General features: G+C 40.2%; 1 protein-coding gene across 1 annotated transcript; it reads right to left on the reverse strand.

Moving 5' to 3' along the window:
- Nucleotides 1–11,725: 11,725 nt before the first annotated feature.
- LOC120436294 (neoverrucotoxin subunit beta-like) lies at nucleotides 11,726–17,062 on the reverse strand. The gene is made up of 4 exons (XM_039607058.1): nucleotides 16,935–17,062; nucleotides 12,799–12,989; nucleotides 12,489–12,500; nucleotides 11,726–12,386 (listed from the first exon to the last, which is right to left on the reverse strand). The coding sequence occupies exons 1-4, from the start codon at nucleotides 17,060–17,062 to the stop codon at nucleotides 11,845–11,847; spliced, it is 873 nt and encodes a 290-aa protein (XP_039462992.1). The 3' UTR covers nucleotides 11,726–11,844.
- Between the last annotated feature and the right edge of the window lie 2,216 nt (nucleotides 17,063–19,278).

Below are 19,278 nucleotides of genomic sequence, written 5' to 3' on the forward strand. Positions count from 1 at the left end.
ACAATCGTGTGTCCACATTTACACAACTTATTCTTTACTTGTATCACAACACATCTAGTAATATCATCAGAATTACTTCAACATGGTAAACATTGATTTTCCTTTAAAATCAACTTACCATTAAAACTCGAGATCACAGCTGACTCGATTCTCTGAAATCCTGAGTCAGTTAAACACCTTGCTCAACTCACGGTGTTCTTTTCTCGGACCCCTTCGTCCGAGCTCACTCTTTTTACCCCGGCATCTCCCCCAGATTGTTACGAGATCTTCATAAACCCAAAAGTAAGCATATTATTTCCCTAATCAAAAGTGAAGCCGTTCCTTACACAGTAATTCTTCATCCAACAGCCTTTGTGTTTTGAAACTAAAAAGAGGAAGGAACAGGGCCCAATTTTAAACTGTGCATGTTGTCACTGAACAACACACACACACACAGACACAGACCCAGGGCAATTCTTCCTGGATCATTTATTAACGTTCGTTATTTTCTGGACCTCAGCAGATCCACCAAAATTCATATAAATATATCAGCCATTAACCGATTTATTTCTTTTCCTCAGACCACGCCGGATATGTTACTTCAGCACAATAAACACTGATTTTCCTTCAAAATCAGTTTACCAAGAGCCACAAAACCATTTCTGACTCGATTTTCTGAACTTCTGTGTCACTTAAACATCCTGACAGCACCAGGTGTTTCTGTCGGACTTCCTCGTCCGAACTTAATCCTTTACTTGCCAATGAGCGTCTCCCAAAATGATCCTCTTGATCATTAGCTATTCACCGAGCCCACAACTCTCGGCAACACCACCTGACGTATGCCCACGCCGGAGCTCCTCTTTGAAGTCTCAAAGAAGTACAGGATTCTCCAATCCCGTGAGTTTGACACTTATTAAACCATAAGCTGACCAATAACTCTTATATTCTTCTCTATTCCTAAACATGCATTGGTCTCTTTTTCTTCTTTACCATGAAATACCATATAACCTTTTAACTCAGTACTGTCTGTTCCTCAAAGTTTCATTATCCTTGCTTCAAAGCTTCTCATTACTTCCAAGTTACTCATTCATTACTTCAACGTTTTACTTTATTCTCGAGAATTCAGTTTTACCCCTACTGCGCCAATTTAGTAGTTAAGATCATCTACTCAGCGAACAGATAATTTAGAATTCAGCCAATTTGCACAAATTTGCTTATTGAACAGGTTTGTGCGTACCTCTTAATCTTTTTAGACCGGTCTTCTGTTCGCCTCATATCAGATCCAACCTTCGGCCACATTAGTTCTCTCTGATTTAATCTAGAAACTTCACGGTCTGCCGTACACAGAATCTCTTTTCCCTTTTCTTTAACAAGAGATACTCAAAAATTCTGCAAATTCTCTCTACTCAGGAGGAGGCTCACAGCTTTATTCTTACTCTGTTTCTGGTTGGATTAAAACAACTCTTATATTAGAATCACCCTGTCCAGTGATACAGTATTTCAAAATCACCAAAGGCACGCTCACAAAACAGGAAAATGCTTCAGCAGCCTTAATGGGATCCCCGTGGGCCTCTCACTGTCTATTTCCAAGCACCTCTAATGAAACACCGGCACAATGAGCATGCCCTTTATCTACCCCTCATTTAATCAATGTATCTATTCTTTGTTAAAATTAAAAGGGAAGTGACCGCACCCAAATTTTGACTGCGCACTTTTCCCCAGCAAAAGAACGGAAAAAAAGAGACTTTTACAGCCCCTCTCACACACAGCCTGCAGCCGGCTGGCACTTAAATCATTTCAGACAGTTTCTTACGTCACGGTTTCCAGCTGTATGAGTGGGTCCCTATACACACCGCTGCTCGTCTTTAAGAGACGTCAACAGGTCTGCAAATTCTCCAGGAATATCAACAAAACACAGCTTTTCTTGGCCCACGGCGGGTCCACAAATTTTCACTGACCACAGCGGGTCCACAAATCTTCGCTGACCACGGCGGGTCCACAAATGCATAGGTAATACTTTTAATCGTCTCTCATAGCTCACAGTATTTATTCTCAGAGTTACTTCAACACAACAGACCTTAGTTTCACTTTACTGCTCGGCTGGCTTTACTGCAAAACCTCAAGCTTACGGCTGGCCTGAGTTTCTCTTAGCTCATATATCAACTCCTCGGACCTTCGTGTCCGGTATTTATCCTTTTCTCTTATTTAAGTGTCTCCCTAACAATGATCCTCTGCGATCACCAGGGCTATATCTGAGGCCACAACTCTCAGCGGGCCCTCCCCTAGTATAATCCTAGGAAACGTCTTTCCCAGGAGGGAGTTCTCCAACTCCTTGACTTTAGACACTTTTAATCTCTTTTAATCTCTTATTTCCTTAAAACAACGTCTCTAGTTACTTTTAGCTCAGTACTGCTTTTTCCGAGCGACCGTGAACACAATACTACTCTTAAGTTTCACTTTCGTTGCAACAAAGGTTTTCGTTTCAAACAAAACTCAAAACAGAGATCAACGGATGACCACTTGACTACATATTCTAGAATTATAATCCACTACAGCACAATTTCAGTTTAAGAGGTTTGTGCCTTACCTTTTTTGTGGGCCCAATAGTCAAGCGATCACCGTGACGTCTGCCGTTCGATCACCTGATCTGGCCTCGACCTCCGCCGACAACAAACACCTGTACCTCTTACTGCTGATCTTTAGTTGCCCGCATCCTCCACCAAATGAAGCGAGATCGATCAACTGCAGACCAGACAACAAACGACGGAGGCCCAGAAAAGTGCAATCAAACGATGAGTTTATTGACAACGGAGAACAACCGTCAGCATATGGCTTATTTGCTCTGACAAAAATACACTGAGTTCTGGTTTTATAGCATAGAGGATCACACCCCACATACACGTCAATACAGGTCAAAAATACATTATGTCCAGTCATTGTTTACAGACAAGGGTACATCTTGTACATCTCTAATAACTATAAACAGACATATAACTTCTCTCTTTGATAACACCTTCCTTTTAAGGTAATAACTTCGAGCTTCAGGGCCTCTAAGGGCTAATAATGGACCCTCGTCCTCAATCACTAAGTAGACTGAATTGGCGCAGGTCTCAAATAAGAAGCAGAAGACACTTGGGCCTTCGCTCAGGCCTGCTACTAGATTTATGTGTATTGTAAGCATGCATGCGATTAACCTGCTATGTTCTCATCTTCCTTCAACATGTATCACCTGGACACTCTCACCAGTGAAGCTTAAAACCCTCTTGGATAGAACATCAACTCTAAACAAGCACAGTTATGCATTGTGTATAAAATAAACTCAACCTGTGAATAAAATGAATGTGATGACAAACATATTCAATGCAATATGAACCCTGTAAACAATATTACTGATAAAATAATACTGTAGAACATGTTATTAATGCATTTATCATAAGGCAGATTATATGGCAGCAATAAAAGAATCTCTAAATCCCAACAGTGGGCATACTTGGGGGGATACTCCCACTGGGTTTAAATCTGGGACTCTCGGCCATTTGACCTTAGAACTGAAGAAGCTTCTCGGATGAGAGGTGAAACGTCTTCAAGCAACTCAAAGAAGTCCAGACGCTTTTCTTTGCAAACTCCTTTGACTACGATGACCTGGATGACTGAGAACCTTCACAGACATTTTGTAAAGGACATATTTAGCAGACACATTTGTGGATCTCACCAACGTGTTTATGTCATTCAACAACAATTAGCTCTATGACCTAAAATATTATTTAACATGTTCTCCATGATTCGAAGCAGATATAACTATGAAAGCAAACTCCAGTTGTAAGCTCTGTCCTCTTTCAGACGTCGCAAATCAAATGTTTCTGGACTCAGTCTTAAAAAAAGATCTCTTTATATCTTTACATCAACTTAGGCTGAAGATGTAACAGAATTCATCTTTACAGAGACTTGAATACCTTTTTACCCATTGATATATTTTTGAGACGTCCAAATGGTTCACAGAAAAAAAAGTTGAATTCGGGTTGTTCTAAAAAAAGCAAAATTTTGCCAGTGCAATTTGATTGATATTTTTTTTCTATTGTGAGATGGTTGTGATCAGACATCCAGTAAATAGCCACTTTTGCTACACAGATTCATCTAACTAATCATATTAGACAGCTTTTTTTGATTTGCTGTTAGCGCTGCTGCCCCACAGCAGCATCCCTTAACTTTTCAAACAAACATGGATCGCTTTTGAACTTTTAACTTTTGAACTGAATCTCTTTCAAGCAGATTGAAGTCTGTCAAGTCATTTTAGTTTTTAAAATTTTCCTTTTATTTGAATTGCCCTGAATGCTGTATTTACTTTTTCTACTAAACATTCTGTATTAATTTCATCGATCGTACTTCTATTTTTTGCTAACTTTTGAAAATGACTAAAACTGAAGTATTCTGGTAGTTAAGGGGACAGATGGTCCTGATTAACAGTGAAGATTACACTGCAATAAACTCAAACACCTGACTTTGTTAAAGCTGCACAACAAAAATAAATATGCTTCAAACAAGCGGCAGAAAACAACAAATGTTGATGAAATATTTCCTGACGCTGACATCTAATTTTCCACCAGCATACATGAGCTAAATACTGAAAGCCCTGATTCCAAACTTATCATTGATTCACTTCATGTGTTTATTTTTATTTAAAAACTAAAAACATGATCAAATGGAAGTGAAATAAGAACATGTGAGGTGAACCGCTCATGTTTGTTTCGAGAAGAACAATAAGTTGTTTGTTTCAGCGGTTTCTGAGTCTGTCTCTGTGTGGTTTGTCTTCTCGTACGAGCAGGATGTCCGAGACTCAGCGCTGAACTGTTCTCATGCGATCACTTCATAAACTTTAAATTCCTATAATACTGTTTAACTTTGAATTCTTCCATATTCTTTGCATGAATGGTGCTATTTGCACCAAAAATCTCTGACATATACTTTTAAGTTGTGTTCATCATTACTGAGCACTAAAGTCAAACCTGCATTCATGTGAATAAACACATGACCTCGTCTTGAATGTAACACTAGTGTAGCTCAGATTAATCTTAATGTTGGTTTGTGCAGCCAAACCTAAAATTCATCCTAATGACTGATTTTAATAAACACCAGCTTAGATGTTGTAGGACCAACATTATTAAAGACCAGTTTGTGTGTAGTTTGTTGCCCCCCCGCCCCCGAACACACACACACACACACACACACACACACACACACACAAACAAAAAACAACTTTATTCGATTTCATCATTATGGCACACAGAGTCACTGCAGTGAAGGGATCTGAATACTTCCTGGAATTATTGTGCAACTGTGGCTGTTGCTGTAACTGTCACTGTGACATTAAAGTGAGAACCCCCAACTCGCACAGAAACCCACACAGCCCAGCTGCTGCACAAAGGGAAGCTCTGATTGGCTGTCAACTGTTTTTTTCTGTCCTAATAACCACTGAGAACAGATCCATATCTGCTGCTGCACCCCTCTATCTCATTCTTTTCCACTGAGCGCTCCGCCCACTCAGAGCTGAACTGACCCCATCTGACCCACCTGCTACATCATTTACTTTTTATTATTCATTTGCTCTGTGTTAATGACTGACAAGGTTTTGCTACATTAAATAAATCGAGGGCACAAAGCTTGTATTGAATCAGCTGTTTTGGACGATTTCAAGCTTGATTTAAAAACCTTTAAAGCTTTAATGACTTTTAATCCAACCATCAGAGCAACGTGTTAGCAGCTTCAGATTAAGGAGCAACACTGATCATTACAGTTACGTTTTCTGGATGAAATTACAGAGCACAAAATATTAATTCAGTTACACTTAGTATTTTTTGAGTGTGTGTCTGTGTGTGTTTGTGCATGGTGGTGAACCTAAAATATGTAATATAAAAAAACCTGAATTATACACATGAGACATTATGTATCCAAATAACTGGGCTTTAAAACTTCTAACTCTATATCTTTGTAATCTATATGTTTAATGAACATGGAAACAAAAGATCTTGTAGTCCAGACAGCAGGTGCTGCTTCTGGGCCAAGTTTAAATTTATTTCTGGATGACTTATAAGCATGACTAAACCTTTCCCACTGTCCTGTGCACTGTCTGCAGTCTGCAGCGTGATTGTATGTTGCAAAAGAGTCTTTATTTCCCTCCAGTGGTCACACTGAGTCACAACAACGCTTATGTGTCTCACAAGATTATTGATTATTAAACGGGTCATTCACCTCAATCAACACAGGTCTTCTACTCGACCATCTCGAATTTACATCAAAATGTTGTGATATAAAGTTTGACGTGTATAATGGTTGCTGTCAAATTTTAGATTCATAAATCCAATTGGTTTCAGGATATATATATATTTTAAAGAAAGGTCCCTTTCAGGCCTTTTTTTGTTGCACACTGAAATCTGAGGCAATGTTTAAACATTGATATCTCAAAGACTGTTTAAGATAAAAGTTCTATACTTTCAGTCTATCTATAAGCTAATGTCAAAACTCTAATTTTGAACAGATACATCAAAACATGCCTGAGTATTAGCTTGTTAAAATATATTTTTTTTTAAAGTTTGGCACTCCTGGAAAGTCTCAGTGACAGTTTCTGAATGGTATATAGTTAATTTTCAAAATATTGTAAAAGAAAGTATGTAGAAAGTTTTAAGTATGAAATCCTTAGTCACAAAATCAGGAAAATGCTACTTTCACAAACATGCCAAGTTGTACCACAAAAACAAAAATATCAATACATCCTGTCCAAATAGAACAAAACACTGGAGTTTTTAGAAAAAAACACTAATTATAATTATGGTTCAAGGACAGAAAACATCTGAAAACTGAAACTGAAAACATTATAACTGAGAAAATAAATTATAAAAATATACATGTTTTGTTTGCCTCTTAGTATATTTTAAAACACATTCTCAGACTCTTCTAGGACAAAAGGGCTCAAAATGATAGGAGTAGGTCTTGAAAACATTAAGTATGCACAAATATGGGATTTTAAAGGACTATTTGATACGCTAATAGAAAGACATGTGATGCATTTGTCTGAAATACCCAATTACAGATCCTGATGGTTGATGGTAAAAATGACTAGTGAAAATTTCAGGCTTGTCATTTAGATTGATTATTTTAGATATTCATGTGAAAAAATGGTTTGAAAGTGAGTTGATGGACCATTTTTTAAAAGTATTTGTTATATGAAGCTAAAATTTTACAGCACTTATTATATGTGTTGAAACTTTGTACCATAATATATTTATGCTAATTAGAGCTGGCTGAGCAGAAGTTTTTCTAAAAATTGGCTGATCTGAGATGGAATGACCCAAATTTATTAGTGTGACTAAACTAGACTATTTTATTGCATAAACTAGTGCTAATTGCATCTTGTGGACATCGGCTCTGCCAGCTGATTGAGTAGCGCTGCATGGTGTGACTAAGCCTCTTGTCACAAGCAATGGCGGGACTCAAGCGCAAAGCAGAGTTCAGTTCCAAAAACAGAGTTTTATTTACACAATCACCAGGTGCAGAATATATACAGTGGGGGAAATTTGGGGTTTGTAGGGTCCAGGGGGGAAATCCGGGAAGGGGAAGCACTCTCACACACGCTCTCTTCTTCACACACGTCCACGCAGCGGGTAGGTTACGGTCCGGGAAAATTATTCACAAGAGAGATCGGTTACGCAGAATCACAGAGTTTCACATGAAAATTTCACTGATACTACAGGCTCACTAACGTGTCTCGCACAATCATCCAGCGATGAGACTGTCTGCGTCCCGGCCTTAAATGGCAAACACATAATGGCAGCCTGATGGAGAACAGGTGTGTGGGCCAAGGGCGAGAACCCGCAGTGAGCTCCGCCCAGGCGGAGAGGCGAGAGAAAGAGAAAGCAAAAACACATGTAGGCAGACACGGGGACCATGACACCTCTAAGACTTTAAGTTACAAATACTACAGATGATTAATTGTTTATTTATTGATTTAGAAGCAATGCCAGCACAGCTCCTCCTGTGAAAACTGATTTCAAAGTTTATTTTTGATTATTTACTTTACAAGCCTAAGACCCTGCATTATCATATTAAATTTTCCTACACCTTATACATCATGGGCAGCACAGCGGTGTGTATCTGTGTGGTTTCTCTCTGAGTACTGCAGCCTTCTTCCACAATCCAAAGACATGCAGTTAGTGGGGTTAGGTTAATTGGTGATTCTAAACTGCTTTTAGGTGTGATTGTGAGTGGGAATGATTGTCAGTCTCTCTGTGTTGGCCCTGCAACAGACTGCCGAGGCATCCAGGGTGTATCATCAGAGGATTTCTGTTGGTGACCTGGTGTTGTTTGGAAAGTCTGTGGTGCACAAGGTGAACAGCAGTATTACAGACCCCTGTGGAGCTCCTGTACTGTGCATCACCAAGTTAGACACAGTACTGCCAGGTCTCACATACTGTGTCAGGCAGTCCTTAACCCAGTGGTTCCCAAACTTTTTTTGCCAGGCCCCCCTTTTTTACAAGAAAATGTTCGCGCCCCCACCACCTAACCCCCCCGCACAAACACATCCTCCAAACACACACACCCATATTTTGTTTACAAACTCCATTGCGGTTTATTTCACACCTCACACATTTAGTAAACAATTAAGCAAATACAAGCAAATACAAACGGCAATAAATTACAGGTGGTAATAAAATATACTACTAACTCTTTTACGCTACGTCCACACCTACACGGGTATTTTGGAAAACTCAGCGTTTGGGCTTTGGGCCCAAACTATGCGTTTGGGCTTTTCGTCAACACGTAAACGGCGTTGCGATTCACCGAAAACGGAGATTATTTAAAACTCCTTTTTTGCGTTTACGTGTGGACGAGGATTACAGAGTTCATCACGCAACGTCAAAGGCATGTGCCTCTTTTCACGTCACGCTGTGCGCCACGTTATTGTTTACATGAGATGAATGGCAGATAGAGACAAAATATTGTTACTGTTAATCTGACTATCTTCAGGTTTTACACGCTTACATATACACACGCAGTTACTGTCCCTCCATTTAGAAAGGCAGAGGCATCACGGTGTAATTATTTTACGTGTAGTTGTTTTTTTTTTTCCTGTGTAATAATATTCAACATTGCTATCAATACATTTTTCAAAAAATGGCTCTCTGTGCAAAATGGGTTTAAACACATAAACAGCTGTGGGATACTGTTTGTCCGTGATTTGAACAGGGGGAACAAATTACGGCAGGATCAGCCTGATATTATTTGTATCCCACTGTAACTTTACTGCATAAAGAGCTAGCATCATGTTAGCTCTTGATTTTTAGTTCACAAACACTTCTTGTAATAACTAACAAATGTCAGGAGTAGTTAGTCATTACAAGAAGTGTTTGTGAACTAAAAATCAAGAATGTGGGATACTGTTTGTCCGTGATTTGAAGAGCACAGCGTGTGCTCCCGACGCAGGGAAACTAATTTTGCAGGGGAGACCTACCTTGGCACTTGTGCAGGTGAAGCCAAAGGGAAGATATGCTTCACCATATTTTCTAGTCTTTGGCTTGGAAGGAAGTTGGTTTGGAAACATATTTGGCGATGCTTCATCTCCTGCTTTGCGTTTGTGTGGGAGCCCCGTTATGGGCTCAAAATGTGGTCATAAATATTTTGTACTTGTAAATCAGTTTTGTACTTGTAAATCAGGATTTGTATGTGTAAAAAGAATTTGTGCGTGCGTAAAAAGATTTGTATGTGTAAAAAGATTTGTGTGTGTAAAAAGATTTGTATGTGTAAAAAGAATTTGTGCGTGCGTAAAAAGATTTGTATGTGTAAAAGATTTGTGTGTGGACTTAGCCAAAAAAACCCTGCAAGTTACAAGTACGAATTTTGACCCTATTTTTCTTCCTGTCATCTGATTGGTCAATGTCATGTCAATCACAAATGTAACAATCCAATCAGAGAACAGATGGGTTTGGCTGTCGGAGGGCACTTTTTGAACTGCAGGTCCTTGAAGGGTTTGAAGCTGGAGGATCTCTATATAAATATCCGATAGCAGCTAGTTCCCTTACTTTCAGCAGCTGTTGAAAGGATAAAGTTGTGGTATGTCAGTGGTTAGAAATACCATTATTACTTTAGGATTAGTTTAACACAAAATCAGGGCTGACCCGGGACCATTGCTGTGAGTCACAGTGTGCAGCATAAAGGTCCTTTCACATCGGACGCAGGATGTGCTGCTAATGCTAACTGCTAACTAAAAGCAAAGGATCCAGAATTTGTTGCGCTGGCTGCTGAGCTCTGTGGGTTTTTGCAGCAGCTCTACCTGTACTAGATGCACCTGCTCCTTGTCGTTTCTATCTCTGACTTTATGTCCTCTACAACAGTTTCTGGGTTTTTTGCTAGTTCTTCAAATGTTCAATAAAAACATGTATGCTAATTCATAACGAAGAAAGCTTTGTAATGAAGACTCATTTCCAAAACACTGCCCCCCCGCGGTCCGCAGCGCTGTTGAAAAGGCTGTGGAAGTCCCTGTATAAAGCACGTAGACCTGTGACACAAAAATCACCAAACTCGGGCTATGTCCACACGTACCCGGGTATTTTTGAAAACGCAGATTTTTCTATGCGTTTGCACCTTTCGTCCACACGTAAACGGCGTTTTCGGTCACTGAAAACGGAGATTTCTAAAAACTCCGGCCAGGGTGGATATTTTCTAAAACTCCGTTTTTGCATTTACGTGTGGACGAGAAAAACGGAGAAAACGCAGTGTCAAAGGTGTGCGCCTTTTTTGACGTCACAGTGTGCGCCACGTTGTTGTTTCGGTGAAATGAATTTCTACAATACTGTTACTGTTAATTGTACTCTCTGCAGTGTTTAAATGCTTACATATACACACACAGTTACTGTCCCTTCATATATACGACTCGGTTCTGCTTCTATGCCCCATCTTTGTTTACTTTTTCCCACCGAGGCTTCTAGACTTCTGATTGGCCAACATTTCTACACGGTTAGGAATATAGCGCCACCTGCTGCTTTGGCATGTTCCTAGCAGCGTTTTCCTTCATTTCTGCCTTTACGTGTGGACGGGATTATTTTTTAAAACGAAAACGGAAAATCTCCGTTTTCAAAAATACCCGGGTACGTGTGGACATAGCCTCGGACGACCACAGACTGTTTTCCTTCGTGGTGATGAAGGAAAACGCTGGGTTGGCATGTAAAAGGGCATTTATTCCCTTCAAGGACCTGCAGTTCAAAAAAGTGCCCCTCCGACAGCCAAACCCATCTGTTCTCTGATTGGATTGTTACATTTGTGATTGACATGACATTGACCAATCAGATGACAGGAAGAAAAATAGGGTCAAAATTGTACTTGTAACTTGCAGGGGGTTTTGGCTAAGTCCACACACAAATCTTTTTTACACATACAAATCTTTTTTACGCACGCACAAATTCTTTTTACACATACAAATCTTTTTTACACACGCACAAATTCTTTTTACACATACAAATCCTGATTTACAAGTACAAAACTGATTTACAAGTACAAAATATTTATGACCACATTTTGAGCCCATACCCCGTCAAAAACCTGTCCACAGTGTCCAAGCGCTCTTTTTTTTTTTTTTTCTTTTCATACCGCGCCCCCCCCTGCAATGGCTCTGCGCCCCCCCTAGGGGGCGGGCCCCACACTTTGGGAACCTCTGCCTTAACCCATGAAAGGTTATTAATATTATGGTTATTGAGTTAATTAAATCATTGACCTGCAGATTACTTGACTGGATTTTACTCAACTTTAAGAGTTATACAAGATCATCTAAGTCAACAACACACTTTCAACTTGTATATTTTGTTACCAGATAAGATTCTTCTAAAGATCGCACAGAGTCACAGAGGAATGAATAAAACACCCTATTCCAGGATAAAGAGGTTCAGTGAATGTGGTGTTGAAGGTGTGGAGGTGGATCAGAGTGTCAGAGGAGACTCTGTAGAAGGACAGAGTGCCAGCAGGACAGTCCACATACACTCCTACTCTGTTAGAGACAGAGGAGGACACAGTGGGAGACAAAGATGGGAGGAGAGCATGTCTGTTGTTGTGCCAGACAGAGAAACGATTATCAAAGCAGAAGAGACTCCAGGACTGATCATTCTCCTCAAACCTGCAATCAAGCCCGTCTCCTCTTCTTCTGATTCCTCTGTAACTAACAGCTAACTGAACATCTCCTTTCCATTCAAACTCCCAGTAACAGCGACCTGTCAGGCTATTTCCACACAGCATTTGAGGACACCTGTCAAACCTATCTGGATGGTCAGGATATGACTGACAGCCCTCATATACCACCTTCCTGCTGTTGTCAGTGAGCTTGAGTTTTCTGTTTGCTGTGTTTGAGTCCAGCGTGAGTTCACATGCATCTAATGGAGATATCAAAAACACAGCAGAGGTTATTCATCTGTTTGGTGTTTATTGAATGTGTGCTTCTTTGCTTTTATGAATCACATTGGGAACAGGCTTACACTTCCTCAGACCTGGTCTCAACCACTGAACTCCAGCAGGCTCCAACCTAAAAGAAGAAGGGGGGTTAGATTAAGTGGTTATAACCAAAAAAATAAAATTCCCCTCCACCAGAGGCCAGGGAGCTTGCGGGTCCTGCGCAGTATTTTAGCTGTTCCTAGGACTGCGCTCTCGTGGACAGAGATCTCCGATGTTGTTCCTGGGATCTGCTGGAGCCACTCTCCTAGTTTGGGAGTCACTGTACCTAGTGCTCTGATATATATATGATATATATAACAAACGATTAGTTCTTGTACTTGGTCTCAAGCTTGCAGTAGGGCTCTCCATACCTGAGCGTGTCCATTCTCCAGTGTGGATCATTCAGTCTAGCTGACAGCAGCTTCACTCCTGAGTCTCCTGGATGACTGTAGCTCAGATCCAGCTCTTTCAGATAAGAGGGGTTGGAGCTCAGAGCTGAGGCCAGCGACACACAGCCTTCACTTGTAATCATACACCCTGACAGCCTGCAGACACAAAACACAGCAGAAAACAGAAGCTTATTGTATAGTAAAAGGAAGAATAACAGAGGATACCGCTATAACTGGGGTAAGAATGTTTGATTACGGTGTTATCACTGAAATAGCAAATCAACTCAAAAACAAACCATCAGCATAAGAAGAGAGTGGGAAAATATTAGTTAGAGGTAAAGGAGAAGAACAGAGGGAGATGCTCAAAGCTTTAGCTGAACATTGTTAGAGAGTAACTTTTTACTTTTAAGATTTAGAAATTGGGACCTGCAACTTCGATAAGTGATGGGGAAAAATTCATGGGAAAACTTATTAAGCTAGATTCATGGCTTTTGTTTCAATTTCACTGCTGTTATTGGTGGTTATTGCCTATACAATAATACAGAGATAACCCCAAAAATCTGAAAATCCAAAATGAGCAAGGACTTGGTGACACTGAAAAGGAAAACCTCACTTTTAACAGGAAGAAACCTCCATCAGGGAGGGGCAGCCATCTGCTGTGACCAATTGAGAATGAGAAAAAGGGAACAGGTGAAAACACAAACTGTGGAAGAGAGCCAGCATTAATAATAACTAATGACTATATGCAAAGTGGTATTTAAAAACATAGAGAGTGAAAAGAGGTGAGTTAAGAGGAAATTCTCAGTGTTTCACAGAAGGCCCCCAGAATCACAGACATATTGCAGTGTAACTAAGGGAGCATTCAGGGTGACCTTATCCAACCCTAACTTTATGAACAAGGAACGTTTTAAGCCCAGTTGTGAAAGCAGAGAGAGTCCTCTCACAAATCCAAACTGGGAACTGGTTCCACAAAAGACGGGCCTGAAAGCTAAAAACTGTGCTTCCCATTCTACGTATATATTCTCCAGCATTCTGGATCAATTGAAGGCATTTCACTGAGCTTTTATAACAACCTGATAGCAATTAATGACAAGAGTCCACCCCAGAAGTATTAAATGTATGAACTACTTTTTCAGCGTCAGCATCTGAGCCAGGATGTTTCTAATTTATTATATTGTGCAAATGTAAGAAAGCAGTCCTAAATTTTCGTTTAATATGTGTATTTCTAATCTAAACAGAAATGGTCCTCGCACAGAACCCTGTGAGGCTCCATAATTAATGTCCGTGTGTGAAAAAGAATCCCCATTTTCATGATCAAGGGCAGCACGGTGGCACGGTGGTTAGCACTGTTGCCGCACAGCAAGAAGGTCCTGAGTTCAACCATCAGGCCGGGATCTTTCTGTGTGGAGTTTGCATGTTCTCCCCGTGTTTGTGTGGGTTCACTCGGGGTACTCTGGCTTCCTCCCACTGTCCAAAGACATGCAGTTAGTGGGGATAGGTTAATTGATTAATCTAAATTGCCCATGGGTGAGAATGTGAGCGCGAATGGTTGTCTGTCTTTGTGTGTTAGACTGGCGACCTGTCCAGGGTGTACCCTGCCTCTCGCCCTATGACAGCTGGGATAGGCTCCAGCGCCCCCCGCGACCCTGAAAAGGATAAGCGGAAGCAAATGGATGGATGGATAGATAGATATAATTTAAACCAATGCAGCACAGTACCTTTAAAACCTATGGCTTGCTCTAATCTCTGTAATAAAATACGGAAGTCTGTGGTACTGAACACTACCCTGAGGTCTAGTATGACAGGTACAGAGATGAGTCTACTGTCAGGTACCATGAGAGGATCATTTGTAACCTTCACTAAAGCTGTTTCTGTACTGTTCTAAATTTGAAATGCTCACTGAAATTCTTCAAATAAGCCATTCATCTGCAGAAGATCAGTTAGCTGTTTTACAACTACTGTTGTAGAATTTTATTTATGAAGAATTTTAAAGGACGTTTAAAGGAATGTTTGGCTAATTGATGCTCTGACTCTCTGTAAGCCTGTATATAGCTCCTTGGTTTGTTCTGAAACCTAGCGTTGTTCTTAATTTCTCCAATCAATGAAGACAAAGATGTCCTAGTTTTACAGAGGAGTTTTCTAAAAACATATATAGAGAGCAGCAAGCTCTTTTTCCAGGCTAAATGAAGACCTTTCTGGTTTCTTTCAAGCACCAGAGTCCTACAAATTGAGGATATAACATTATTAATGACACCTCTGTCGGGTTAAAGCTTAGGAACCTGGTGCTACATTTAATCTATGTATCTTAAATGTAGCACCCTTATGTAATGTGCTGATATGTGCAAAAAAAGTCATACCCAAATACAACAAGATGTTAGCCATTTTGATTTTAAGGTGCAACTCTGGCAGCATTTTTGCAATTTTCAGGCCTCTCCTCATGGAGAGTTCATTGGATCAATATGATCTCTGATCTGGTGATGTAAAGTTGTGTTTTTGTGAAACAGCATTTTTGGGGCAGCATGCTAAAGTTCAATCAATTGTTATAGGACACAACCAAGTAAAACTTAAGTATAGTTCAATCTGCCCCAAACATCACATGCTTCATGAGAATCCAAGTCTGGAGATATCTATGTCACACTTATAGTGTTGTCTCAGATCGAATTTACATCAGTGGTTCCATGCATGATGTACAAAAGAGTGACAAACACCATACTTCCCATACTGCTCAGCTGCAGTATGGCATAAGCATAGCTTACCTTGATATACACAAGGGACCTATCATCTGTGCTTGAAACCTTTATTATCATTATTATTATTGTTATTATTATTGTTATTATTATTGTTATTATTATTGTTATTGTTGTTGTTATTGTTGTTGTTATTTAGTTTATCAAGTATTTAGAGTTCTGAGGCCTTTTAACTCTGTTCTGGCCTGAGTGAATCCAGTCTGCAGTATGAACTCTTCAATCCAGCAGACAGTATCTTCACACCAGAATCTTGCACATTGTTGTTACTCAGATCCAGCTTCCTCAGATGAGATGAGTCACAGTTTAAAACTGAGGACAGAGCTTCACAGCTTCTCAGTGAAAGGTTACAGCCACTTAGTCTAAAAGGAAAATAACAGAGCAATGATTAGCTCTTTTAGTAAGCTGAATATCTCAATAAATATCTGTGTACTTACACAGCTTTCTTGGAGGCTTTGACAACTGGTAGCAGCCTCAGAAGAGCCCTTCCTGAAACATCATATTTCTTCAGCTCAAAAACATCCAGATCCTTTTCTGATGACAGTTAAATAAAGACCACGGCTAACAACTCGTCAGGAGACAGTTCGTTTGCGTAGAGACGCCCTAAACTCAGGATAAACTGGATTGTCTCTACTAGAGAACAATCATTCAGTGAAAGAGATTGATAGTTTTCTCTGTAGGCAGATTCTCACAGAGCTTGTTCTCAATGTAGCAGACTGTTTGTTTACTGGCTTTTGAGATACTTTCTGAATCAGTCACAAGGCCTCTAAGTAGAATCTGATTGGTTACCAGTGAAAGACCCAGCAGAAAGCGGAGAAATAAGTCCAGATGCCCATTTGGACTCTGTAAGGCCTCGTCCACAGCACATTGGTAGAAGATTGTGGATGAGGTTTGTTCTTTTTCCAGCAGATTCACTTCAAAGTTGATAAATCTCAGGTGAACATGAAGAGCAGCCAGAAACTCCTGAACACTCAGATGGATGAAGCAGAACACCTTGTCCTGGTACAGTCCTCTCTCCTCTTTAAAGATCTGTGTGAACACTCCTGAGTACACTGAGGCTGCTCTGATATCGATGCCACACTCTGTCAGGTCTGATTCATAGAAGATCAGGTTTCCTTTCTGCAGCTGATCAAAAGCCAGTTTTCCCAGAGACTCAATCATCTTCCTGCTCTCTGGACTCCAGTGTGGATCTGTCTCAGCTCCTCCATCGTACTTGACCTTCTTCACTTTGGCCTGAACCACCAGGAAGTGGATGTACATCTCAGTCAGGGTCTTGGGCAACTCTTCTCTCTCTCTGGTTTTCAGCACATCCTCCAGAACTGTAGCAGTGATCCAGCAGAAGACTGGGATGTGGCACATGATGTGGAGGCTTCGTGATGCCTTGATGTTGGAGATGATCCTGCTGGCCTGCTCCTTATCTCTGAATCTCTTCTTAAAGTACTCCTCTTTCTGTTGGTCAGTGAACCCTCTGACCTCTGTCAACATACTAACACATTCAGGAGGGATTTGATTGGCTGCTGCAGGTCTTGTGGTTATCCAGAGGCGAGCAGAGGGAAACAGATGTCCCCTGATGAGGTTTGTCAGCAGCACATCCACTGAGGTCGACTCTGTAACATCAGTAAAGATCTCAGTGTTGTGGAAGTCCAAAGGAAGTCGACACTCGTCAAGACCGTCTAAGATGAACACAACCTGGAAGTCTTCAAAGCTGCAGATTCCTACTTTTTTGGTTTCAGTAAAGAAACGATGCACAAGTTCTACCAAGCTGAACAATGCCAGCCATTCCTTTGGTCAGAACTGTTCTGATTGGTTCATCTCTTCCAGTGGAGCCTTTGAAGATATCGTCTAATCTTATTGTTGCTTCTGATCTGTGTATTTTCTGGGATGCTGTTTCAATCTTTCTGACTTCATGTTCATCATTAACCTCAATAGTCTTTTGTTCTGTGATGTGGAGCTCTGTGTAGATCTGATTAAGAAATGTTGGGTTTCCTGCTTTAGCAATCCCCTCAAACACACACTGGAACTCCTTCTTCTTCTTTAGTTTGGACTTTATTTTGCATTGACAGTGAACAAAAGCATCTTAAATACAGAAAGAAAAAAAAATGGAAAGATGTAACAGTTAGTGAGCAATGAAAAGATTATCATGGATGTGTGTGATCAGTTCTACATTTACAGTGTAGGGTATCATCACAATATTACAAAATCTACCCATCTGGGCTCTCTTCTAAGTTGAACTTTCTCAATACCCCTCAGTTAGAAGATGTCCAGGAGACATTTTAGGCAGATATCTGAGACACATCTCCTAGTCATTATTAATACACAGGACTGCTGCTCTGTTCATAGCCAATTCTTAATGGCTAGAGGTGGCAAAAGTACAGAAAATCTTTACTTAAGGAAAAGTAGAGATACTAGTTTAAAAAATACTCTGGCAAAAGTTGGAGGACTGTGTCAACTTCTTCACTTAGGTCAAAGTGAAATCCTTGTGCTGTATTAATACAATAACAAAATAATATTAGTAAATGTGAATACAGACTTTTTAAAAACCTTGTTTCCAAAGTTAAACCAAAAAAATGAGTACAGTCAGAGGATAGTGAGATTTGGCAGGTGAGGGTGACCCTGTGATTGATAGTATTATCATTTCTATTGAAAGCTCAAGTAGACTTTCTTTGTCTGCAGGTTTTGATTAGCTGAGCTGCTGGTGCTGCTCTGAGGTTTACTGCTCTTTGTGGATTTACACAACTGAGAGAAACAAGCCAATACTTCACAAACTATCTTGGCAGTTTACTCTTTATACTTTCTTTACACTAGACTGTATTAAGTTGAGATGGTAAGACTGATGGTAAGACTATCAACAGTTTCACCTTAAGAATCAGTTTTCTCTTTACTACAACAAACTAGTATTGTGTCAGCACCAAATGCAGAAGCTGTATGGAGGACCACAAGAGTGACGCGCATCGAAATGAAGAATTCTGTGCTTAAATAATGAATTGTAGAATAAATTCTCCATTTGTAAATTCATTTTTGAATTCCAATTTAATAAAGTGATTTTTAAAATGCTTTTTAAATCTTCATTTCAAAAACCTTTTTCGAATTGCACTTTAATAAACTGTATTTCAAAATCCATTTCCCTTTCCTGTTTGCTTTTGGATTAGCTGCTGGATTAGCTGTTGGATTAACAACTTCATTTTAAAAATCCTGCGGCTATTCAAATTAGCCACACCGTGGGATGTAAGGAGCTCTCTGATTGGTTGGACAGACACAGGCTGTCTGCCTGGATTTTTCTAGCTCATAGCTTCGCCCTGCTAAGAAGCGTGTGTGCTTGTACAAAGGCCGTTCAGCCTCAGGATTTACACTCCGCTCGACACGGATATGTGAAGAATGAAGGGACCCTGCAGCGAAACGGAGAGCCAACCTCTGACTGAGTGCCTGTTTACTCAGTCTGACCACCTGTTGAAGGTAACGTGCTAATGCTAGCATCACCGCACGTAGCCCCGTTATTTTAAGGTCATCAAAGCTGGAAGCAGCTCAGACTATTAGAACCAGCACTGAGGCCTGTTACATTTATACAGTGTTAGAGCAACGGCTGCAACCTACAGCCTTTAAACTAGCGATTAAAATGCTGACAGTAAACTCGTCAATCCAGATGTTACCACATTACTTTATGATACTTAGAGTTACTAAGTAACTCGAAGTATCTAGCTCAC

The sequence above is a fragment of the Oreochromis aureus genome, linkage group 23 (genome assembly GCF_013358895.1).
Source record: "Oreochromis aureus strain Israel breed Guangdong linkage group 23, ZZ_aureus, whole genome shotgun sequence".
NCBI classification, from domain to species: domain Eukaryota; kingdom Metazoa; phylum Chordata; class Actinopteri; order Cichliformes; family Cichlidae; genus Oreochromis; species Oreochromis aureus.

Coding starts and splice junctions, on each gene's coding strand:
- LOC120436294 (XM_039607058.1), bottom strand. CDS start 17,062: ATGTTGACAGAGGTCAGAGGGTTCACTGACCAACAGAAAGAGGAGTAC. Junction 12,990..16,934: donor TCACGAAGCCTCCACATCAT/GTGCCACATCCC, acceptor TTGTGTCTGCAG/GCTGTCAGGGTGTATGATTA.